We start from the raw sequence: 26,685 nt of genomic DNA on the forward strand, positions 1-26,685 counted from the left end.
TGCATTTTTGCGGCATGATGAACCTCAATCTCCTTTCTCCTACAGCGCTGTGCTTGTATTGCAACCTTCCTTTTGATGTTGATCGTTAACATTTGGTCATGTTTATGTTTAAAGCCACAAAGAAAGTGACCACTAGATGCCGCTGTAGCAATTCATGCATTTAGAAGCACTCACACTACGGTGGCTCAGAGAGACCACACTCCGCAAGCCTACCACCAATTCTTATTTTGGGTGAGCAAATCTCAGCGAGCGGCGGCGACTTGGCAGCCGGTGTGAAGCCCAGCGAGCGATGCCCAAAAAAACGAGCGAGCTGGATTTAGCCGGAGAAGCTAACAGGAGTGGCTAGCGGGAGTTAGTCGGAACCATTGGCTGTAGTGGACAACAAGAGCGGCTAGCGGGAGAAGATAGTAAGAAGAAAAAAAAGCTAATTTAGGCTTGTGAGAGAAAAACAGAAGGTGACAAGCGACGGGAGCCCGAATCACGGGACTCGGCGACGACCACCTGCAGGCCTCAAATGTGGAAGGTGGAAGATGGCGGCCAAACATGGTAGCCTCTTGTAAAGGTAAGACTACAGCCATGTAAAAATAATTTGTGATTACTAGATCTACAATTACCTAAAAAAAATAAATGTATTCGATACAACCTATTTTTATAAATAGTCAATTTTTTAAATGAATGAATTACTAGTTTACCACCAGATGTCGCTAGGGATCACTGACTGTCCTTTTAACTAACAAAAAAATCACGTAATAAAATCACATCAATCTGTCTACCTTGGGGCAACATTTAGACATGGTCTGAGGATAGATACATTTAGTCTGCCAATTAACTCATTCACTGCCATTGACGCCTATAAACATCACAAATTCATTTGAACTATTTCTATTAGTTTAACTTTTTCCCCCCCACTTTTGCTAATAAGAGTATGAGAACCTAGACATTTTTTTAAATCTTTTTTTTTTTTAAGAAAAGATTATTAAAAAATAATCTGATTATTAAAAAATTAGGGGCGTCAGGCGATTGCATTTTTAAATTGTAATTCATCACATGACTTCAATAGTTAACTCACGATTAATCACAAATTTTATATCTGTTCTAAATGTACAATAATTTTTTTCCTAGGTTTTCATACTCTTGTTAACAAAAATGGAAAAAAATTGTAAACTAATATGAATAGTTCAAATGAATTTTTGACGTCTATAGCCGTCAATGGCAGTGAATGAGTTAATGTAAAAAGACGCACATTTAAAAAAAAAAATCGTATTGCATTGTGATTGTTTATGTCTAGTGAAGTCATATCTGGTTGAAGGTGGCTCTGTGACGAATAAGAGCTTCAAGGCCGCATTCAAGATGTCTGGTAACCTTAAATCACACTAAATAAAATTCCTGTCTTTGATAGGTATTGGAGGATAAGCAATCCCTTATAAAAAAAATCAAAGAAGCCTTTCCATATTGTAGCGCCTTTGAATTTAACTTCTCGTTTATTGCCCCTGCGGGTGCATTAGACAAGACATGACGCCCACTCGAGCTCTCAGCCCCCCCCCCCCCCATTGTTTGAAAACGTTAGGAATCCCCACTAAGTCGCCATATAGTATGAATGTGGAGGAGAGGGATTTAGCTTCAAATAGCTGTCACGGGGACTGCTGTGCACAGAATCAATATCCAGTTAATTTCAGGCCACACTCTGATCCTTCAGCAATGACTGATACAGAGCAGCTCCTGGGAGGCTAACGGTGGATGAGTCCAACACCTCTAGAGGCTCCGCGAACATGTCCCAACGCAGGCATGTTTGATGATACTGTTTTTGTTTCACCTTAACCTTTAGTGGGGGGAAAAAAATGACATTCCTGGTCTCACCCAATACATATCTGCAATCTTATTTTTTATTTTTTCAAATAATGTGACTTTTTATATCACTCTACATGTTTGTTCTTTGAAATGACACTCATGAAAAAGAAAAAAAACAAACTGAGGTAGGCTACTAAAGCAATAAACGTAGCAATGATTTCTTTCCAAATGCCATTCAAATACAAGAATGTTCTTGAAATATGATGATGCTCTAATATGGCAGTTGTTCAAAGTGGATGAGTCAAGCAGTTCCAAGTTGCTGCATCTCCTATGCAGTTTATAGTTAGGTGTTTTATTGGAGACCATGTTGGTGTCCATATTCTTATTTGTATTTTCATTTTTAACTCATTCACTGCCATAAATTCATAAAAAAAAAGATTATTACAAATGAGAAGCAATAGGTGATTAAATGTTTTTAATTGTAAGTAATCACATGACTTCTCTAGTTAACTCACGATTAATCACAAATTCTATATGTTCTAAATGTACAATAAAAAAATTCTAGGATTTTTATACTCCTTAACAAAAGTGGAAATTTTACAAATAGTTCAAATGAATTTTTAACGTTTATAGACGTCAACAGCAGTGAATGAATTTAAAAAAGAAAAGAAAAGAAAATATTATAAAAAATTCGGGGCGTCAGGCGATTCAAGTTTTTAATCGTAATTAATCGCATGACTTCACGAGTTAACTCGCGATTAATCACAAATTTTATGTACAAAACTAAATGTACAATAAAACAAATCTAGATTTTCAACAAAAGTGGAAAAATGTTAAACTAATAGAAATAGTTCAAATTAATTTTTGACGTTTATAGCCGTTAATGGCAGTTAATTAGTTAATAAGTATTATTATGCAAAATTATGACATTTTAAATGAATTTTTTTTTTTTTGCTGTCAACTTCATATCCTTGTCATTATGGAGCAACAATCTGTTAACATTCAAGCATTTACTGGATGTAGAAAAATGCTGCATTTTTAGTGCGGCTTATTTGAGAACAAAGCCATTTGCGAGAGAATATTGGGATGAAATGCATGATGATACAGAAGCTCGTAACCTAATCTGAGAAAAGCAGGACGGGCCTCCTTTGCACGGGAAGAGCTTCCGGAACAATCACACGTGTGAGGCGCTTGGCTGTGCTCCAGAAACGAATGTGTTTTATGACAGCCAGAGGTGATGCGCAATCGTCACACAGCAACTGAAGAAAACCCTTTCAGGCGCATCCATTGTTACATTTTAATCTGGAAAATGTATCTGTTTTGCAAATGTGTGTCTGTTGTGGTGGTGTTACGCTCATTGGACAAATCATCCATGTAGGACAACATTGATTTGAATCGTTTATTAAATACAACACATCGTTTATATGAATAAAGGAAGTAGCTGACAGTTAGATGGTAGCTTTCACTAATAATCATCATGTAAACCCATCTAATAACTTACAATGGTACAAGTAATGGCTAATGCTAACTATTTAGGCTTTTAAAGTATACACACACTCTGTGTTGGTACTCATTTTGTCATTGACAGCTGCAGACAAAACCGAAATTTACTATCTAAAACCGATTTTTTGTCGCACCCTCAGAACCGCTCGAATAGCAAACATACCTGATTTGTATGGATTGTCTGTGTATCATTGGCATGAAGGCAAGAGCCGGCCGGTTTTATACGGAACTGTAATTCCGTTAGCAGGATGCTAAATGCAAGCTAACAATTTTGAGGGATCAAAACAATCGCTCTATTGCTCTGAAAGCCTTTTATGTGAAACTGCTGTCGCGCTCACTTTATCGACCGCAGAAAAACAACAACAACAACAACAACACGTTTCTGTTTGGGGTGTGGCGATTCTTTATGCTGCGCAGTACAGATGTATTGATAACCGTGCTGACCTATCAATATAAATACAGAAGGAATTGAATTAACTTGCTGGTATTGCTTTCCGGTCATCGTGGTGTAGATGAATGAGTTTGATATCTTTCATTAGGTTGCAATAACGTAATCCAATGTGTTGTAATGTGAGACTTTTTGCAGCCAGCTATTGTATATCTCATTTTTTATAAGATTTTAGTGGAAGCAATCATTTCATTGTGATATATTTACACTGGTGAGAAAGCTAATTTTCTTGGCATGGACAGGCACTATTAACCCACCTCCTCACTTTTCCATTATGTTCTACTGGACCACAGGGATGCTTGCAGCTGACTCATATTTGCTTTTTAGCAGCTGTTCTGTATATGTTTTATGCTACTAAATGTTTAACTCTTGAACACAATTGACTTTTATAAAAAAAAAAAATTTTTTTTTTTTTTTACAGTGATCTGTTTGTTCCTAGGACAAAGTGGAGACAGAGCTCGGTGGTATAGCGGCTTCCAAACTGTGGACCCAATTGCCCCTCGACATGAGCTTGCCCCCACTGTAGCAGTTTTTAAATCACTTCTTAAAACTCACTTCTTCTCCTTAGTGTTCCCTGACCATCCATAAAGAGTTGCGAATGTAGTGTTTTATTTATTTAATTCTTACTATGGTATTCAGTGCGGCATTGGCTTTATTTATGTCTTATTGCTTTTCTCTTTCAAAAGCACTTTGGTCATCACTGTTGTTTTAAAATGTGCTTATTTGGATTGTATTGGGTAACTTTGCTACTAGGGGTGTGTTAAAAACAAAAAATCAATACGGGAATATATCATTGTGGGCATCTTTACAATACACATTTAGATATGGAGGCATCAGAATCGATATCGCACAGCCACATTCATTCATAAAGTTTCCCACCAGCACATCTCCTAAAGTTGCTTCTTGCTGTGCAGCGCGCACACATTTCGACCAGACGCGCTGCTGGCGGTAAATTGGAAGCGCTGCTAAAACATTTTTTGCCATCCAGCATAATAAGAATATCATTTGTGTATACAAATTACTCTTTTTATAAAAATCTTTTACTTTATCTTTTACTTTTTTTTTTGCGTAGGCAATAGATAAGGATTATAACTTACACTAATACCTGTGCATTTAAAAAAGTGCATGTTCTGTTTATTTTCCATTATTTGTTTTTTTCTTCATTTGCTTCAGTTTTTTCTATTTTACTGATATATTATTAAATCTAATAACTTATTGTACATAATCATGATATTAAAAATGAATTATAATTTTACTAATAATTATTTTCATTTTTTATTTTATTTCTTTCAGTTTTATTTTATATTTTATTTTGCATTTCTATGTTCAATAAACTAAACCAAAAAAAAAATGTATTTAAGTAATATAAAATACTAGGAATACGTATCACCTTAAAGGTCATGCATCAGGATACTCGTGTCGCAATATGTATCGTATCGTGACACACATTTTATTGTGATTATGTTGGCAATACAAAGCCCTATTTGGTGCACAGATTTGCACTAGCAAATGCGAAGATTTTCATTAGCAAACATGCGCCAAGTTGAGCAATTCTAGTCTAGCAAAACTAAGAGAAAACAATTCGGCTACTCTTTTTTTTTTTTTTTACTGGTAAACCCTATACCAGGGTTCACTAATTCCGGTCCTCGAGTTCTGGAATCCTGCAGGTTTTAGATGTTTCCTGATTTTTAGTATTAGGTGTGTTGGTAGGCGGAAACATCTAAAACCTGCAGGACTTCAGACCTCGAGGACCGGAATTGGTGAACCCTGCCCTTTACTTATGTATTGAATTTGAAAGGGGGGGAAAAAAAAGTATTTTAATGTAACATAAAATGGAGTGCCTCTTCAAGACTTCAAAAAGCAAGATGACCTTGTGTAATAAATCAATGGGGTGATTTTCAGGGATTTGTCATTTTGTTTTTGTGGTGAAAACAACCAAACAAACCAAATCAACGAAATATATAAGGAGCTTACTCTCATCGGCACAGGGACTATTACTGCTACTATTTCTTGCCAAGAATGATCAGAACATCCAGATGCATTCTTGCTCAGCCTGTTTTTTTTTGTTTTTTTCGCAATGAGGCATCCTGCGCTACGGCTTGTTATGTTGTCATGTTCAATTTAGTATAAATGACTGCTCGGCATCATCCCGTTCTCAAAGACCACCCCAATCTAAATTTACCAAGGTCTTTCTAAAGAAAAGAAAAAGCCTCCTCCAGTGATGCTCACCTTTTGTGACCCCATCTCCGGTTCACTTTTCAGACCGTGACACCAGTTGGTGTTGTAGCTGTCAATCTTCTCTGCTGCTGTCACACCCGCACCAACCTCTGCCACTCTCCTCAGCCTCGCACCTTCCAGGCTGCACTCGCAACCTTGCACCTGGTCATTATCTCAGTAGGTAAGTACAACGCTTCCTTTTCATCACCATGTTGCTCGTTGTGCATTGAGCTTCATTGGGTCCTGCCTGTCTGTGTTCGACTACAATATGTTCTAAACAGAGTCATTGTTTTCACCTTCCGTATAATTACGCCTCTCAATTCTGCACTTGAGTTATAAATAAATAAATTAAGCTGCATGGAGATGAGGAATACAAAAAACATTTACTCTGCCTCTTCATTTTGTCACCAGTAAACCCTATACCTGTGTCTTAAATTTGAACAAAAACACACACACACACACATTTTATTTTCCAATAAAGAATTGTTTGGTGAATGCATGTCGGGAACTGGCAGCTCAATCTCCAATTAGATGACTCTGATGTCCTCCACATATTTAATCCTCACGACCTTTGAAAGACATATGATCATGTGAACTGCCATTATATGCTGTGCTGCAGTCCAGTCATTTAATTTAATTAGAAATTAATATTTGACTTTTGCCTTTCAACCATTGTTGAAAAGCCGAGTTAAGAGCGCACAATTGCATTTGAAGTTCAAGGCAAGGTTCTTTCTTCCCCTGTTGCATTTTTTTAAAGGTCAGCTAAATCTCCTGAGTTGGAAAGCTGATCTGAGGCTTACATTTTTCCCATTCACAGAGGGGGAAATGTCAACCTTGTCACTGCGAAGGGAGTTCAAGAATGAATACTTTTCCATATGAGACTAAATAAAGAAGTGGAGCTGAGAGAATTTGCTCAACAGAAGAAGAAATAGAATGTCCAAAGAAGAAATGTTGATTCAAGTTCTATGAGTCTGTGGTGAATTTGTATTCTTTGGTTTATTTGTTTTTCTTTTACTTAAGTTTTGCAATTTATTTTTCTTCAAAATAATTTGCTGCTGTTTCTCTTCCATCATTACTTTGTGTGTTTGAATGCACGCCTATGTGCATACTTATCAGTGTAATTCCAAGTGGTGAATGCAAATTTGCTGTGACTGGCTAGTGCCCAGACCAGGGCTCTTGACTAAACTCATGGATGGATGGACGATGGATGGAAGGATGGATGATGGATGGACAGAAGGATGATGGATGGATGGACTTAAAGTTGGATGGATGGATGGATGGATGATGGATGGAAGGATGATGGATGGAAGGATTGACTGATGGATGGATGGATGGATGGAGAGATGGATGATGGATGGCCAGATGGACAGATGGATGAAGGACAGACAGATGGATGGAAGGATGGATGGACAATGGGTAGATGGACAGATGGATGATGGATAGATGGACTGATGGATGGATGGAATGATGATGAATGAATGCATGGACTGAAAGTTGAATGGGTGGACAGATGGATAAATGGACAGATGGATGAATGGACAGATGGATGGATGATTGACGGACAGATGGATTGATGGATGATGGACAGACAGATGGATGGAAGGATGGATGGACAATGGATGGATAAATGGATTGATGGATGGATTGATGGATGGACAGATGGATGATGGATGGCCAGATGGATGAAGGACAGACCGATGGATGGAAGGATGGACGGACAATGGGTAGATGAACAGATGGATGATGGATAGATGGACTGATGGATGGATGGAAGGATGATGAATGGATGGACTGAAAGTTGAATGGATGGACAGATGGATGAATGAACAGATGGATGGATGATTGATTGAAAGATGGATTGATGGATGATGGACAGACAGATGGATGGAAGGATGGTGGGACAATGGATGGATACATGGATTGATGGATGGACAGATGGATGATGGATGGATGGATAGATGATTGATGGATAGATGGACAGACAGATGGATGGATGATAGATTAATGGATTGACAGAGGGATGATGGATGGATGAACTGAAAGTTGGATGGATGGACAGATGGATGGACGGACAATGGATGGATGGATGGAAGATGGTGGATGGAAGGATGATGGATGGATGGACTGAGAGTTGGATGGATGGAAGGATGATGGATGGATGAATGGATGATGGATGCATGGACAGATGGATGGATGATGGATAGACAAATAGACACATGGATGATAGACGGACAGACAGATGGATTAAAGATGTTGGATGGATGGATGGATGGATAAGACTTGATGGATCCCGGGGAAACGATTGAATGCATGAATTATTTTGCCCATTTGCCGTGCTCCACTTAATGCTCATTGATTTTAACTATACAAAAGTCTGCATTCACAAGTGCAATATTTTAAAGTAAATTATTGTTGTCCCAAGATTAATAGAGGAGATAAATTTTAATGCTGCACTTGACTGGTAAAGGTTACAGGCTTACGCAGGCGTTCTGTTGTTGTATCTCTCACTCTCACTCTCACTCTCTCTTTATCTCTCTCGGGTGCCCGCATGGAGTGTCATGCCACGTTGTTTAAATGGAAAAAATCAAACACGTGGCCATTCCCCTTCCCCTGTCATTCATCTTGAGACTTGTTGAAAAAAAAAAGAATTATCCTCTGGAAATGTAAAAACAGAGCATGTAGATGTAACCATTGATTAGACGCGGCCGTTTTATACTGTGTAGTTTATGTGAAACGCTTATGCCACGTTTTCTGTTGCCCTCACTCTCTGAGGTGAATTTCAATGGTCTGGTTCTCCAAACAAAGGACTGCAGCGCAGACAGGAAAGTAAAGGTGAACCAGTTGTTCTTGTTTAATCTAAATAAGGCCAAACAAGCATGGATTGACACTCGTCTGACATGACCTTTTCCATGTTGTGTGAACATGATTAAGGAATGGGCATACTGTGATTTAACATTTTGGCCAACATGCAGGTTATTGATTATGTCTTCACCTGAAATCATTAGGAGGCACAAACATCTCGGATCTAAAGTTTCTTCCGAGATTAGACTCTTGTTATTTATCCTTAATTAGTGTGATAGTAGGAGTCGTTTTCAATGTAGTATGGATAACATACAAGGAATTATGTTTTGCTGCATGCTTGTTCATCTTTAGTTTACTTTTCGGGTTATTGTGTTACTTCACCAGCGTTTAGTGAAAATGTGCAAAATTATTACCACTTTTCACATTTTTGTAAATTGTAAAAATAAAGACCCTTTGGTGCTACTTTCCAAGTAAAAAAAAAATGTTGATTACATTCCATCCTCAGATCACTAAGCCGATCTGTTCCTTTTTAGTTATATATATTTTTATTTCTTTACTGTAATTGCACATATTTGTCTTTAACGCTCATGAATTATATATGTTCCTGAATTATTCATTCCACTGCTTGCTGTGCTAATGTGAGCAAAGTGACCTTATTCTTCATCTGTTTACTGTGGGCATCGCACACAAGCAACTGTATGCAACTAGATGCTGAGCGTTTTAAAACTGCAAACACAAATTCCAGTGAAATTGAGACATTGAGAAAAATATCAATTACAGAACACAATGATTTTCTGAAGCTTTCAGAACAGGATCCGATAAGATAACATTTTGGGAGTATTGATGAATGATTGAATTAACTCATTCACTGCCATTGACGGTTATAGACGTAAAATAATAATTTTAATTATTTCTATTAGTTTAATTTTTTTTACTCTTTTGTTAACAAGAGTATGAAAACCTACAATTTTTTAATTGTATATTTAGAACAGATATAAAATGTGTGATTAATCGTGAGTTAACTCGTGAAGTCATGCAATTAATTACGATTAAAAAATGTAATGCCTGACGCTCCTAATTTTTTAATAATCTTTTCTTCTTTTTTTAATCGCATCAGGTGATTATTTTTATTTTTATTATTCGCATGACTTCAATAGTTAACTCCCGATTAATCATAAATTTGATATCTGGTTTTCATACTCTTGTTAACAAAAGTGGCTTTTTTTTTTAAACTAATAGAAATAGTTCAAATGAATTTGTGACGTCAATAGCAGTGAATGAGTTAATATCAACTTTTCGGTGTTTTTATTATTCAATACTGCTTCCTATTAATTTACATTAGCAATTCACAATGTCTTTTTCATGTGCCAATTTGTGCATGTCATTGTATACTCCACTGGGTTTTTGTACAGCCCATCCAAGTTTTCCGTATTCGTTTTTTGGCATCAGTCTGACTACCAAAACATTCTAATTAAATCTCACACCACTACATTATTATATAATGCTGTTAGTGTAATGGTAAGAGCCGTCAGATAACCGGCCCTTTGTCGACATTCTGGTGGTGCGACTATGGCCCCATTTGCATTTTCACTCCCAGCAGCTTTTATGGCAATGTATCCCAGCCCATTTGTCCATATAGTTAACTGCCTATATGTCAGGCAGCACATTTTAGTTTAAAATGTAATACACATTTAAAGCAATGATCCATGTATGCACAATTACCACGAGTTGAGGGAGGAACGCGTTTTGCTGTTGAAAGCTGCGTTTTCCCCACGGAGCAGCGAGTGAGTCATGATGAACCTTGTGCTGACTCCTCATGGTGAGCTATCGATCCACTAGCAGGATCACCTCCTGGCCATCAACGTGAGGCCTCATTAGCAAAGGCTTATTAACTCAGTCGGGCTGTGATAATACTGTGCAAATAAAACTGCGGCCGAAAAGGGAAAACACATTTGATTTGGGGCATTTGTGGCTGCTGGCATTGAGATGTGAGCCCAAACCAAATCGATTTCATGAATCTTTTTTGTTTATTGTCTTACATGTTGTTTACTAAAATCAATGTGTTTGGTCTGAGTCAACATTTATGTCGCAGATGTAAAAAATAATAATAATTCTAACAATATTGGCAGATGTACCAGAAAATGGAAATATTAATGCTGCGTGAGAGAAAGAAATGATTTTTTCAGACGTATCTCATCAGTCGCTAAGTGTTTCATTTTCAGTGACTGTGGCACTTCGCAATCCATCAAGGACAAAATATGTTACTTCTTATCAAACAAATGCACTAAATTGCGTTAATATTCAGAGGCTGTATTCATTTGATTTTCCATGTCATTTCCATGACACAAGTGGCTGCTTGTATCCTCTTCTGTAGTACCAACACCGTGTTAAGATTTGACACAAGGGATTATTATCCTTCGTTTTGGACATCTTAATTGCATTGACTACAGATACAATGGTGACATAGTGCATGGAATGCTACCTCAGACTGAAATTTAAAGACGGTGAATTTGAAGGGTCGCTATTATTATATGAGACTAAAACCAGATTGATTTTTTTTTTGATATCCTCTTATGGACAGTAGTGTTAATTTTATCAGCCATTTTTAAATTTTCGTCTCAGTTTTAGTCCAGTTTCAATCACGCTTGTTAGTTTTTAACATAGTCAACCTCATCTCGTTTTTATTTAGTCAATTTTTAGTCGACTATAAATCTAGCATTTTAGTCTTTATTTCAGTCCAAGAAAACATTATTTTTTTAAGTTTTAGTCAACAAAAACAGTCAACATTTTAGTCTAGTTTTAGTCAGGACAATCATTTTACCCCTGTATATTTTTTTTGTCAGCAGATAATGTTGAACATTTCGGATTTAAAACTATTTTTCGTATATTTTTCTCTCATCTTTTTGATAAAAAAAAACCAACTTCACACACAATTACAGTATATCAACAAGTAGCTACTATGGCGAGCTAGTAAGTTAGCCAGCATTAGTTAGCGGTAGGATTAACATTATTGTTATACATATATATATATATATATATATATATACATACGAAATATCGTTTGGCATTACATTGCGATACAGTATCAATCCATTAAGTAAGTATCGATACTTTTGGATACCTTATATTGCCGTGAAGCGCCTGCACCACCCGCTGCTTACAAGGAGCCTGTCATACCTTAATCTGCTAAACCGATAGGTGGCAGCACTGCGCCACCGCACCTTAGAGGTAACTCAAAACAAAACACAAACTAGAGTGTAGCCTACTAGCCTACTAGCTAATATTCCTTGGGCTGCAGCAACCAAACGAGAACGCCGCCGATGCAGCAATCGCGGGGCAAACATGTCTTTCTGCCAGAAAAGGCCACAAGTGTATAAAGGTGCAGGTTTGCAGCTCAGCGTTGTTCGTGTGGCCGGCGCTTTCCGTGGCCGGTTCGACAGCGTCAACTGTCGGCAGGAGCGCTCCACAACAGCATCCGAACAAAGCGCGCGCCTTCGAAAAGTTGGACTTTTGAAATAATTCATCACGCCAGTCACAATAGTTTGTGCAGAGAATGGCTGGACATTGGAGCACCGGAACAGTGGAGCTCCAGCGAGGAGACTCTCCAGCTTGGTGTGGACCATCGTGAGGAGAAGCGGTTTGGAAAATGGATGAATGACTACTCGACGCGTTTAAAAAGTAAGTCATAACTTTTATAGATTAAATGTAATATATAAAAACCTGCGAACAATTCAGTTTGAGAAAAGCCTCTCGGAAAGCATTTATTTGCGTTCATTCATATCTTGGGGATTTTTTATAGAAAGAAACATGTGGGCTGCTATTTTCCTTATTTTTTCCCCCTGTTAAATCAGATGGGAAGAAGATAATCTTTTGATGTTTGGTCAGTGGGCAAAAAGTGAAGATGGCCACGGTAATGTTGATCCGGATTGAGAAACGTTTTTTGGACTTTTTTTTTTTTTTTTTTTTAGCAATGTATGTATAATATGTGCAATGATTTTGAATGGAAAACTTTTGTCTGATCCCCAATGATTTTTGCTTCAATTTATAGCTATTCAAGGAACGGTAATGATCTAATTAGTGCTCTACTCTTTGCACTTTTATCACTCAAAAGAACGGCTCCACGCTGCAAAAAAACAACTTTTATTGGAATAACTTGATCGTGACTTTTTCCTTTTACTCTCTAATGTGGCTACAACTTAACAGTGTATCAGACCGCGTGGAACCACACTTCCCCTAAGTGGCCAAATCGGGTACAACACGAACAGCGCTCCCAACAAAGGCACACAAACAAAGGTAAGACAGTATAAAATAGTTAAAATAAAATCGATTCTGAATTGTACTAAATAAGAATCGCGATTCTTATGAGAATTTATTTTTTGGGCACACCCCTACCAGTTATTGTTTATTAACAAGGGTTTTAGTCTAGTCTAGTCTAGTTTTAGTCCGGTGACTAAAATGTGACTTGGTAAAATAATTTTTTTTTAGTTTTTGTTGACGAAATTAACACTACTGGGCAGTCCATGTTCTTCGGAGCAGTCGCTTTTTCGGCAGTGTTTACCATTCGTCCATGTCGCTCTTGTGATTGTAGTTTCCAGTTTTGCTAGAGCTTTTTCTATTTGTTGTTGGTTCTCTCAAGTCATCACATTGATAGACTTGTGATAATATCAAACACAATTTGATATTGTCACAAGGCCAAGGCTAGAAAAAGACAGCTAAAATTACCACCTTACTCTAAACGATTGAGATGACGGGAGCATGCTTTTTCCTTTTGACTTTCAGATTTATTCTCAGACTGTGAAAAACGTTCAACATACCTCATAGTGATACACACATAGGCAAAATTGTTGGGCAAAGACCCAAAATGGTACAAATGGGAACTAGCAAATCTAACCAAAAATGAGTATACACCCAAGTTAATAATTTGTTAAATAACCTTTTGAGACAATCTTGCAATTAAACACATCTTGTAGCTTTTAATGAGACTTGAGCACCGGTGGCGAGGTATATTGCCCCCTAATCTTGAGCGAACTGCTCCAGCTGTCTCAGATTAGAAGGGCGCCTTATCCCGACTACACGGTTCAGTTCCTTCCACTGCTGTTTAATAGGATTTCAGGGGTTCGCCAATTAGTCTAATGTATTGTTTTTAGTCCTGTGTTGTTAGCCCTTATCTGCACCTTTCACTCTAAAATGCCTTGAGATTTCGTTGTTCACCTCGCCATGTGCCCGATAGAGCAAAGCAGCCCGAGAGCAAGTCAAAGCCAAGCCATCAAACACCGACTGGACCACTAAACTATGCAGCTAGGATCAAGATGCCGACCGTCTGGGAAAGACAAGTACGCAGAAGGGGTCAAAGAGTGATAAATTTTTATAGCGCTCATCACATTGTTCTGGAGTAGAGTTGTCTTTCCTTTAGATTTAACTGCAAACACAAATTCCAGTGAAATTGAGACGTTGAGAAAAATGTCAATTACAGAATACAATGATTTTCTAAAGCTTTACGAACAGGATCCGATAAGATAACATTTTGGGAGTATTGATGAATGATTTAATTAACTCATTCACTGCCATTGACGGCTATAAACGTCAACATTTTATTTTAACTATTTTTATTTTAACTATTTTTATTAGTTAAACACTTTTTTTCAAATTTTCTTAAGAGTATGAAAACCTAGAATGGTTTTATTGTACATTTAGAACAGATATGAAATTTGTGATAAACCGCAAGTTAACGAGTGGTCATGTGATTAATTATGATTAAAAACTTTAATCGCCTGACACCCTGAATTTTTTATTATTTTGTTCTCTTTTTTTCCCCATTCACTGCCATTGACGGCTATAAATGTCAACAAATTATTTTAATTATTTTTATTAGTTTAACATTTTTTCCCACTTTTGTAACAAGAGTATGAAAATCTAGAATTTCTTCATTGTACATTTAGAACAGATGTAAAATTTGTGATTAATTGTAAAGTCATGCGATTAATTACAGTTAAATTTTTTTTAATGTTAATATATATATATATATATATATATATATATATATATATATATATATATATATTTTTTTTTTTAATGAATTTATGGCAGTGAATGAGTTAAATGACTTAATTGTGGTGGTAGTCAGTTAAGACCACATGTTCAATACAGATGAGACCTGCTACTAACTTGTATTGGGATCAAATTGAGCAAGCTGTAGCTACATCCAGCGGATCTGATTTGAGATTACCCAGTGTCACACGCCCACCCTAGAATCACGCCACATTCTGGTTTGAATTAACCCTGCTATTTAAATTTTTTTTTTTTCAAACACTTATTAAACATGTGTGGTTTAATTAAGAGGCCAGTGGGTGCAACTGTCATTTTCAGCAGTATTGTGTACTGGTATGCTACATTCTAAGCACTGAATTACACTTTTGTGTCAACGGTGTGTGTGTGACAGTGTGCGGGATCAATTAACTGCAGGTGATAAAACATGAGTAAAGGCAAGGGGCTGATTACCCAGTGAAGCAAAGGGGGGGTGGGGGGATAAAACGACTCACAAAATGTAATTAAAACTTAATGACACAGGTGAGCAATGCGTCTCCATAAGCAGCGACTACACAAGTCAATATTTTCAACCTAACTAGGCCTTACAGCATGATCTATCCATGTCAAGGCGAGTACACATATTCAATGAAAGATAGCCAAGCTGTGTTAAAGATCAAGAAGAACATGTTTCTCGTCAACTTGATGTTAAGAGAGTTTGAACTTGTACATATTTGTATGTGGCAAAATCTTGCAAAAAACCGTACCGGTAGGTTATTGGATATCAAGATGGATATCAATTATTTCAATGTAAGTTTGAAAAAAGACTGGGTTAGTATTTGTTTCAAAATTAAATTCTGTAAAACTATCAATCAGTTTTTCAAAGTGGAAGCTGGTGACCATGAAGATTTTGTTTATGTTAAAACACAAAGTCTGTTTTTGTGCTTTCATGGACAACTACAGCAATTCGGAAGTATAAAACACATAGAGAAGCTGAAATCGGAGTGCTTATCTTTCAAAAAAAATAATAATTAAAGAAAGGGTTCAAATTCAAACACATTTTACTTCCTTTGTATTTTGTTTAATAAAATTGCTGGCATTTTTTTTTTCTTTTAAACTGAATTTTTGTGTTCAGTATTGCCAATGGCCATATTTTGACTTATCCAGTGTGAGAGTACGAGATATTTAATTGTTTGGCCACACACAGAGAGAAGCAATTGAATGCAGGAGAGATGCTGCAAAAGGGCAGGCAGTCGCCCAGGGGCCGAGCTGAAGGGGACTCAAGAGACGGCTGTCACTGGTCCATATCAACAGCACAACTGGAAACCCTTGCAGACACGGAAATGACATGGCAAGCGTTGGTAATTTCCTTAATGAGGCCCCTTCCTAGCGGCAATGTTTATTTTAGACAGGCAAACTTTATGCCAATTAAACAATATCTACTTGATTTTGTGGTTTCAATAGTTCTACATGTCTGGGGTTCTATAAAATGGATCTAATTACAAACTAGAACTGTGAGCAGCTATAAAGGGCCCTCGCAACCTTGGCCATGTTTGGGGTATTTGCACGTTGGTGGGAGCACATCGGTCAAGAATCCAAATAAAACCTTGCCCCCGCAAGTTGAATTCTCTTCCCGTGCAAATCGCCGTGGAGCAGTCCCAGATTGATATTGTGGAGAACTCCCTTGAGTGAATCACAATTATCAATCTGGCTATTGATTTATTATTATGTCTGTGCAGTTTCACACATTTTCAAACATGTTTAGACCCTCAAATAGAGCAACATCTTTCTTTGAAGGCGATTGGAAGTTTGATAAAATATGCCCTCTTTGAAAAAAATGGTGCCCAATTCCAAAATAAATGCAAAATGTTTGACGTCCTGTTTAGCACATGGTTCTAAAAAATACTTTTTTGTAGGTCTTGTGCTGTTTTTTGTGCCTCCCAAGTTTCACAGATCTCGGTCAAACGTACAACCTGGAATGATTTGTTGAACATTTGTACGATGCGCTATGAGCCGTTTATTGACAATCACATAAGAAATCTATAAAATATTGATTATATGCCAAGTCCAAGTTTCATGAAATTTCACCCAGGTTTAGACCCTCAAAACGGCAAAAGCGTGCGACAAAATATAAAGCTTTCAATGACTTTAAACCTCTTTAGATGAAACACGCGAAGTTTGAAGACAATGGGATGAATTAAAAAACAAACAAAAAAAACAGTAAAGTAAATCGGCGGCACGGTGGCTGACTGGTTAGCACGTCCGCCTCCCAGTGCAGAGGACGTGAGATCTAGTCCGGGCTTCGGCCTTCCTGGGTGGAGTTTGCATGTTCTCCCCGTGCCTTGTGTGGGTTTTCTCCGGGTAGTCCGGTTTCCTCCCACATTCCAAAGACATGCATGGCAGGTTAATTGAACACTAAAATGTTCCCTCGGTGTGATTGTGAGTATGAATGGTTGTTGGTCTCTGTGTGCCCTGTGATTGGCTGGCAACCAGTTCAGGGTGTGCCCCGCCTACTGCCCGAAACCAGCTGGGATTACCCCCCCCCCCCCTCCTCACCATCCCGCGACCCGAGTGAGGAATAAGCGGTTAAGAAAATGGATGGAATAAAGTAAATCAAAATGGCGGACTTCGTGTTAGGTCGCTGCTCTGGTCCTATTTAGATCGTGGATGTGTTCCTAAAGTTGCAGCTAGTGAGTGTAGTGGGGATTAAATGATCCAGTGTCCTGATGTGCTTTCGGGCGCCCGCGCAACGACCCCCCCCCCCCCCTGCCCCTCCTCCCCCTCCCGTCAGTCGCATGTGCGCACACCCAAGCGCGTTTGTGCAGCTGCGCGCATTGAGGATGCACACAAGAGGACTGCGCGCGCCCGTGGACGTCGGCTGCTTGTGCTGCTCAAGTCGCGGCCACTCCACTCCATGTTTTGCCCTTCCCTTTCGTCTGCTCTGCCCGCTGTGCGCGTCTCCTTTCCTCGTCACTCGACTCGCACCGACACGTCGGCGGTGGGACAAGTTGACATCATTGGGCATCGCCGTCTCTCCGCGCTCAGCGCAATCGGAACCAACGGGCGCCTCTTATTACACGGGTAGGGGGGGAGACGACCCACGAGGCTGGCAATGAGCAGGACGTACGCCAAGTGACGAGTGATTTCTTTGCTTCTTTTTTTCAATGAACGTCAAGATCATCATCCGAGAGCTCTTCCAGGCAACCTTTCACAATCTCGTTTTCCTTCCTTCCTGGCGGATTTACCCTTTCTAAAGAGACATCCTCAAGGATTCCACGCTGTGGTTTGCGATGTGGGGACCGCGAGTGGTTGTGTGCACCCTGTGGGTGCTGCTGCCCACCGCTTTCTGCGCTGAGAGCAAAGCTCGAAGCTGCAGCGAAGTTAGGCAAGCGTATCATGCCAAAGGATTCAGTCTTGTCAATGTACCTCATCAGGAAATATCAGGTAAGGATGACAGAACCACCACCACCACCACCATCATCATCATCATCTTCCTCCCAATTGGCATGTGTCATCCATCCCCTCTCACGCCATCATAATGACAGCAACCGGGAGACACGCAACCCGCCCGATACGTCATCATCATCAGCACGCTCCTGTTTGCAGAAGGGGCCAAGTAATAATCGTTATTGTGAAATTGCAGGGCATCGTTAATTAACAACGGTCGTCCGGAAACAAATCACGTTGTTTGACATGGTCGTGCATGGTAAGAAAAGAGTGCCGTGAAATCGAATAGAGCCAAGAAGATTGATATAAAAGTGCACGTATGTTACTTTTATGGCGCAATTAGAATGTTGTCTGTCTCGTAAGTTTTCCGATGGCTATTTCATTATGATGATGATGATGATGGAAAGTATATGCATGGGATAATGAGGTTGCTCGTATTAGAAACAATTCATTTTGAAAACATATATAGGACTCAAATATGACAATATTTAGAGGATTGTACACAAGGAAAACGCACCACGAAAGTTGAAATGTTCACATTGCCATAAACACAACCCTCCCAGGCGGTGCTCATGTTTGGCTATTTTTTAATTACTAGCAGTAATTTAATCGCACATGAACAAATACTAATATTATATCAAGGGTTTTCTGAGCTCCAGATGGCCATCAAGCTGACTTCACCCGCAGCTCGAATATTTGAAATACAATCTGTTTCCCAACGAAGTAAAGTGTCCACTTATATTTATTCAACCAGCGCCACTTTAGTTACCAATTTTACAAAAGGAGTAAACGAAGAACAGGCACGCGTACCTGTTGCTCATATTCAACAGCAGATCATGCTGCGTGCTACATTTGATGCAACTCAGCATAGAATATTGTTCACCACTAGGGGGCTGTATGCACTCGGCACCAAATCTTTCTGTTGTGAATTCTCATATATTCCTCAAGGCTACAGCTTAGTTTTTAATTCATGCTCTTTGGTACAGCGCAGATATGAGGTTTTATTGTCTCTTGCGTGGCAGTAATCACATTTATGGTCAAAGGGAAGAAGATTAGTCTGTAAGCATGAGGAAAAGAGGGACATGCAGAGAGAGGTCAGAAGTTAATCACTCTATTGCCACTTACAAAAAAAAAGATCACACACTCAATCAGTATTGCTCATAGGCAGTGATAGGGCTCATTTGCATTTTATTTAAATGAATCAAAATGAAACTTCATCCCGTTTACATTTAGTAGTTTCCCTAACGAAAGTGTGTAATGTGTCGCCATTTCCGCTAATTGCAGCTAAAACAAAATCAAATAAGCAATCATGTTGAAAAAATGTTATATTAGAAATCTATCATTAAAAAAAAGTAGGTTCTTGTTGCTCTTTAGATGCGTTCAAGTAGTTGGGATTTGCTGATAATGGCCAAGATACAAAATTCACGTTACAAGCTGAAAATGTTGGGAGCGGCCGGGGAGAACGGACCGTCTGCCCGATGAGCTGAAGTTAATGTTGCTGTTTAAACTCCGCTGACTGTAAATTATTCTCACTTGTGGGCTTGTTTCATGTGGTAATGAGTGCTGCCTTGATGTAAAGGAAGACTGCCTTCATCAGGACACTGAAAACATTCACCACATCCATCTGGGAGGAATAAAACACTCATTCCTAAGGCCTATTATTTTTCAGATCAATAGCAACCAGTTTAATAGGGATAGACCGATTATTGTCCGGGCCGATTATTGGTGCAGATATTTGGCATTTTGCCAAATATCGGCATCGGCCGATAGATCTGGTGAATGCTTGCAAACGTAGCGAATTTAGGCTTTTCATCGGGATTTGTAAGATGTTCTCAGACCATTTTTACTTGTCGCAAAGACATTTCGAACATATTCAGACAAATTTTCACTGTCTGCGAAGATCTTTTACGAACCCTGACGAAAGCCCCAAATTAGCTACATTCGCATGCATTTGTAGTGAAACATAGGGAGTTTTTCGTTTATGGATTTATTAAAAATTTCCACTTGATCAAAATAATGCTGACACTGGGAACTCTCTACACTTTTTATTTTTAAGTCACCCCAAAAAATTTAGAAATTTTGGAAAACTTTATTTAGAGTAAAAAACTTTTTACCTGCTTAGTTTTTAATTTTTATTATTTTATATTTAATTATATATTTTACATTTTATATTTAAACAAAGCTGTCAATTTATATATATATATATATATATATATATATATATATATATATATATATATATATATATATATATATATATATATATATTGTGGTGTGCCAAAAAATCGATTCTCATAAGAATCGCGATTCTTATTTAGTACGATTCAGAATCGATTTTAAATGTCCCAAAATCGATTATATATTTTTTTAAATACTGTCTTCCCTTTGTGTGTGCCTTTATTGGGAGCACTGTTCATGTTGTACCCGATTTGGCCACATAGAGGCAGTGTGGTTCCACGCGTTCTGATACACTGTTAAGTTGTAGCCACATTAGAGAGTAAAAGGAAAAAGTCACGATCAAGTTTTTCCAATAAAAGTTGTTTTTTTGCAGCGTGGAGCTGTTCTTTTGAGTGCTAAAAGTGCAGAGAGTAGAGCACAAATTAGCATTAGCGAGTCAGACTGGAGTAGATCCTTACGGTTCCTTGAACATCTATAAATTTAAGCAAAAATCAATATATATATATATATATATATATATATATATATATAATTTTTTTCTTTTGTACTGATAATCTGTATCGGCATCGGCCTTGAAAAAAACATATTGGTCTATCACTACAATTGACACTATACTAGTATACACAGTTTGTTATTGGGCTTTGCTGTCTCCCAATAACCTTTGCATAAATACAGCAGAGGTTATATATGGGCCTCAGGAGAATTAGCTCCGCTCATAGAAACGTGTGGTAAACAGCATGAGAAGCATTAGTGTTCATCCCACCATCAGCTGCTCTGTCATGCGACGGCTCTGAAAACACAAACGTTTAATACCTTTTGCAGAGGAGGCTACTTCACTTTGTAAGCTCAAATTTACATAAAATAATTATTTCCAGTGATCATTACGTCTGAAGTGACAAATAAAAGACATGTTTATACAGCTGTTGGTTCAAGAAAGTATCGCAAATCTACAGTTGATCGTTAATTATGTGCAAATAGTGATGAATCTAATTCGAATGTGGGCATTGAAATATAAGAGTTATGTTTATGAAGGTTGAGTTTCTAATTGAATTCTTCATGTCAATTTTTTTAAGGGCTTATTGACTTACACATTACCATTAACTCATTGACGGCTATAAACGTCCAAAATTCATTTGAACTATTTCTATTAATTTAACATTTTTTCAAGAGTATGAAAACCTAGATTTTTTTATTTATTGTAAATTTAGAACAGATATACAATTTGTGATTAATCGTTAGTTAACTAGTGAGGTCATGTGATTAATTACAATAAAAAAAATCAATCGCCTAATAAAAAAATATATATATATTAAAGATAATCGTAATTAATCGCATGATCATTTTATATATTTATATCTGTTAGAAATGTACAATAAAAAAAATTCTAGGTTTTCATAAAAAATGAAATTAAATGAATTTTTTTTTAACTAATAGAAATAGTTAACATGAATTTTTGACGTCTATAGTCGTCAATGGCAGTGAATGAGTTAAAATTCTCAAGTCCAGTCGTCTCATGGGCCCAAAGTCCTAAACCTCATCTAGAACATAAAGAACCTCATAAATGGTCAGAGCAGAAATCTTAAATTGATTTTTCGTATAATTTGTTTCCCCTCCTTTATCACAGCTTTTCGGCGTGACAACTATTTATTTAAAGAACACAATAAGAAAATGATTAGGTGACGTAATTAATTTCAAGTACATTAGTGAGTTTTTCCAAAAGGATTATTGCATGGCAAAGCAATAAAGGAGCATTAGAAACCTCTAGCTTAATTGCTTGTCCTAATTATTATTCATGCAGGGAAATCCAAGTGGTGGTCTTTAAACAGCGTCTGAAACTTCAATACGCTTCATTAGTGATCGCGTTTGGCAGGTTGACAAAGCTGCGTCACGTTTACCGATGCACAGCAACGGCGCCCAAGTGCATTTGTTTCAGGATATGATCGTTTGTCAGATGTTTGTCCTTGTGCGCGACTCACATTGCCACTTTATTACCTGCTCTTTGTTCACAACAGCCCTCGAACGCTCCAAGGCACTAAATATAAACATCGACTTTAAAGAGCATTTGAAAATGAAAAGTAACTCTTTAAAAGCTTTGAAACAACATCGCACGACGCGCACGCCACCATTTCTCGATTTGTCTTTGGCAAAGGAAATCTAATAGAGTTAATGATTTACAGCGTAGGTGTTTGCATAAGTAAGTGTTGAAGTTTAGACAAATCCCTTTGAGAGCGAATCTGCTCAATAAGATGATGATAATGAGCCGTGGCATAAATTGCGGCGCCGTGAGGCGGTCTGAAGGACAAGAAAGCGCAGTGCGGCCTCCGAGAAGCCATTCCTTGCATAAGTGCAGGTGCTACGGCACTTTAATGGAATGGCCGCAATGTTGTTATAGTTCATGAAAACCAGCGGAAAAGAATTGAAAAAACATTTTTGAAGCTACACAGTAAATTCTGTATAATAAGTTTGACTCTATTTAGAATGGGATCAAATATACTCAGTTTTAGAGTGATATTTTCATTTGGAAGAGAGTAAAATAAAGAATTGAAAAGAAAAAATCTACTCCCTGAGCCACGCAGCTCCTGCTGTGTATTAGTATATCGCTCGTGTCAGCTGGAATCTTCGTAACTCCAAAAGGCCAGATGTTTTTGGTCTCCTCTTGGATATATACGTACACAGTAGGAGGGGCATAGCTCAGGCGGTAGTTTGTCTCCCAATATGAAGATCGTGAGTTTGTTCCTCAACCATTGAGTGACTTTAATTGTTTTCAATTCTTTATTTTACTCTTCCCAAATGTAAATATTACTTTAAAACTGAGTCTATTTGGTTCCACTCTTAATAGAGTCAAATTTACTATACAGAATTTACTGTGTGCAAAATTAACTAAAACTAACATGAACTCATTCACTGCCATTGACGGCTATAGACGTCAAAAAATCATTTGAACTATTTCTATTAGTTTAACATTTTTTCCCCACTATTGTTAACAAGAGTATGAAAACCTGGACATTTTTTTATTGTACATTTAGAACAGATATAAAATGTGTGATTAATCGTGAGTTAACTAGTGAAGTCATGCGATTAATGACAATTAAAAATTGTAATCGCCTGACGCGACTTAAAGATAATAAAAAATTCGGGGCGTCAGGCGATTAAAAATTTTCATCGTAATTAATCGCATGACTTTACTAGTTAACTCTCAATTAATCACAAATTTTATATATGTTCTAAATGAACAATAAAAAAATACTCTTTTTAACAAAAGTAGAAAAAAAAAAGTTTAACTAATAGAAAAAGTTCAAATGAATTTTTGACGTCTATAGCCGTCAATGACAGTGAATGAGTTAATTACAAGAGAAAATGTATTTTGATTTTATCTTTGTCAACATCACACATGAGCTTTCGGAGTTCTTTTGACGTGTATTTATTTTGGTTTTGTTTAATGTCCATACAAAAGAAAGAAAGTCATTTGAGAATTGTAGTTTAATTTATTATGCAATACTTAGTTTTTTGTATCTTGCACTCACCAGACTTAAAATAATAACTAAATTAAAACAAAGCATTATTTTATTTTTTTAAACTAACTGAATTTAAAAACAAAAGTCAAACTGCCAAGTAGTGAAACTGACTACAATGAAAAATCCCCAAAGTTTTTATAACCCCGGTGGTTGTTTTGTCACCGCATTGTCAGACGCGCGTCCAATTGCAGAGACGGCGGCAGAGCGATGTCAGAGTGAAAAACACATTTTTAGCGACGTAACAGGCTCTAGTCAATAAAACATGGAGAACCTTGAAGAAGCCTGAAGCACACCTCGAAGCGGCAGAGGATCCCGAGCTCCCCGAGATCCTGCCGTGCCTTTAAAATTGGATGAACCCGATTGCTTTTTCTTGCTCCTTTTGCTTGTCATCTCCTTCCCAGTAAAAGTAACGCCGAGGCTTTTTGTTGTAAATGTGACAAATCTGTATTGCCGTCCAAACAAGGAGAAAAGGCATTGGGTCGCTTCGTGCTCAGTTACGAAGATGCGTTTTCTTCACGGTGCCCAAAATAATCAGGACAACTAAATTGTTAAAATTGTTAAAAGTCACAATCGAGTACTGCTTAGTTTTTGCACGTTTTTAGAAATTACAGTGGTACCGCGGAATTTGAACATAATTCGTTCCTGCGAAGTGTTCAAAGTCCGAATTGTTCAACCTCAGAATTTTTTTTTCCCATAGGAAATAATGTAAATGCAATTAATCCGTTCCCAAGCTCCAAAAACAGAAAATTCCTAATTTAATTTCTATTTTTTTTTGACATTTACAGTACAGTACAGTATTTAAACAATAAAAAATACCTTACCTTTTTTGTTGTGGTGTGATGGCATCAGTGGTTGATAAATGTTAATGCTCGCTTTAGTTTAGTGCTGAGTTTGCGTATTTTACATTGGGCATATTGTTCGACTACTAAGCGGTCCTTGCGTGCGCTGTTTAACGTCAGGCACGTTGTTGAACAGCTAAGGGGGGTCCTCGTGCCAGTATTTACAGAAGTAGCTACGGTAGTTACAACTGCGCAATTATCTCCTTTCTAATTCCACTGTAGTTCGTAGCACTGTACGTTTTTCTTTGCTTCCACTGGCACTGTTGTTTTTCTTTGGGCCCATGGCGAAGAAAATTGTCGTGGAAAAATCAAAATCTCGAGTTTGGAGCACCTCCGGGGGTATTCACGATCTGACTGGAAATGAGCAGTGCATCGTCTCAACTAGCGCAACGTGAGCATTCGGCTTCACTCGGCTACCCGTTTTCAAGGTACGTTCGGCTTAGCTTGCTTTGGTTGGGCGTTCGAACTCCGAGAATGAGTTCAAACTCCCGAGGCGTTTTTTACTGCGATTTTTTTTTGGTTGAAGTCCGAATTGTACGAGTGTCGAAACGTTCAAACACTGAGTTTCCACTGTGTCTACAATCACGTACTGCTCATATTTACAACTCAAAATTGAGTCATTTTATCTTTAATGACGTCTTAAGTGACTGAGACTTTCAACAAATACCACTATAAAACTGTAGCTTAGCAAATTTTGTATAAAAATCCTGCAAGTAATTTTTTTTTCAAAGCTTACGATGATCTTGACAGTTGGAAATAAGTATTTTTCCACTGTACATCTTCAGAGAGAACCATTAATGAGATGTGGGGATCGTTCGCGTGCGCGCATGTGCGTTTGTTGCATGTGTGTGTCAGTGTGAGGCGCTTTCATTTCCTGGGTCTTCTTCTTTTATTTTGGTTTTGCTTCCCATTGCTGGACTATTTTTGTGTTTGTTTACTTTTTCCCAAGGTTAGAGAGCGTGTCCGTGTGGTACATAAATGAGTTGGAATGGAAATGGGCTTCACTTGCAAACTGCTTTTATAAGTCACCCGATCGTCCTCCAAGCACTTTTCCAATTGCACTTCATTCACTCTTCTTGCTGTCATTAAAGAAAGACAATCTTGTTCACAGAAAACAGAAAACATACCCATTAATCATATGACAGCCTTAGTGAACAAATATATACATTATATTAATTATGCTTACAGGAGAAGTCAACTCCCCAAAAATTCTTGACAATAATATGTTATATGTGACCTCACTAGTCTAAACATGACATTGCGAGTTAAGCAGCGAAATCCAGCCATTTTTAGCCATCTCATGGGGCGGCCATTTTGCTATTTGCTGTCAACTGAAGATGACATCAATGTTGCTCAAGTGTCAGGTAACAACCAATCACAGCTCAGCTTCAGAAAACCAGTGAGCTGCGATTGGTCGTTGCTTGAGCCCTGAGCAACATTGATGTCATCTTCAGTCGACAGCATGTGGCAAAATGGCCGCCCCCTGAGTTGGATAAAAACGTCTGGATTTTGCTTCATAACTCATATTCCACAAATGTAATATTGACTCATTCTCTGCCATCGACTGCTATAGACGTCAAAAATTCTTTCTATTAGTTTAACATTTTTTTCCCACTTTTGTTAACAAGACTATGAAAACCTATACATTTTTTTTGTATTAGAACAGATATAAAAATTTGTGATTAATCGTGAGTTAAGTGAAGTCATGCAATTAATTACGATTAAAAAAAATTATCGCCCGACGCCCCTAATTTTTAATAATCTTTTCTTTAAAAAAAAGATTATATATATTTTTTTATATATATATATATATTTTTTTAAATAATCTTTTTATTATATATATATTAGGGGCATCAGGCGATTAAAATTTGCAATCGTAATTAATCGCATGACTTCACTAGTTAACGGTTAATCACAAATTTTA

General features: G+C 37.7%; 2 protein-coding genes across 4 annotated transcripts in view; both read left to right on the plus strand.

Annotated features, from left to right (window-relative positions):
* The first annotated feature begins 499 nt into the window (after positions 1-499).
* On the plus strand, positions 500-16,186 carry LOC147176734 (uncharacterized). Of its 3 annotated transcripts, XM_086071883.1 has the most exons (6): positions 500-562; positions 6,002-6,137; positions 12,300-12,436; positions 12,962-13,051; positions 13,989-14,091; positions 15,990-16,186. In XM_086071883.1, the coding sequence occupies exons 1-5, from the start codon at positions 544-546 to the stop codon at positions 14,045-14,047; spliced, it is 441 nt and encodes a 146-aa protein (XP_085928009.1). In that variant the 5' UTR covers positions 500-543; the 3' UTR covers positions 14,048-14,091; positions 15,990-16,186. The 3 variants fall into 3 exon arrangements, with proteins under 3 accessions (XP_085928009.1, XP_085928010.1, XP_085928008.1); XM_086071884.1 differs by lacking the exon at positions 13,989-14,091; XM_086071882.1 differs by lacking the exon at positions 15,990-16,186 and having other exon boundaries at positions 13,989-14,723.
* A 1,454-nt stretch (positions 16,187-17,640) lies between these two features.
* Positions 17,641-26,685, plus strand: part of LOC147176735 (glypican-6-like) — an 80,335-nt gene continuing 71,290 nt past the window's right edge. Inside the window, exon 1 of the mRNA XM_086071991.1 lies at positions 17,641-18,226. Coding sequence (XP_085928117.1) covers positions 18,073-18,226 — 154 coding nt within the window. The 5' untranslated portion in view covers positions 17,641-18,072. The remainder of the gene's footprint in view (positions 18,227-26,685) is intronic.

The sequence above is a fragment of the Leptonotus elevatus genome, chromosome 3, assembly GCF_054856555.1.
Source record: "Leptonotus elevatus isolate MCC_2025b chromosome 3, RoL_Lele_1.0, whole genome shotgun sequence".
Taxonomy (NCBI): Eukaryota; Metazoa; Chordata; class Actinopteri; order Syngnathiformes; family Syngnathidae; genus Leptonotus; species Leptonotus elevatus.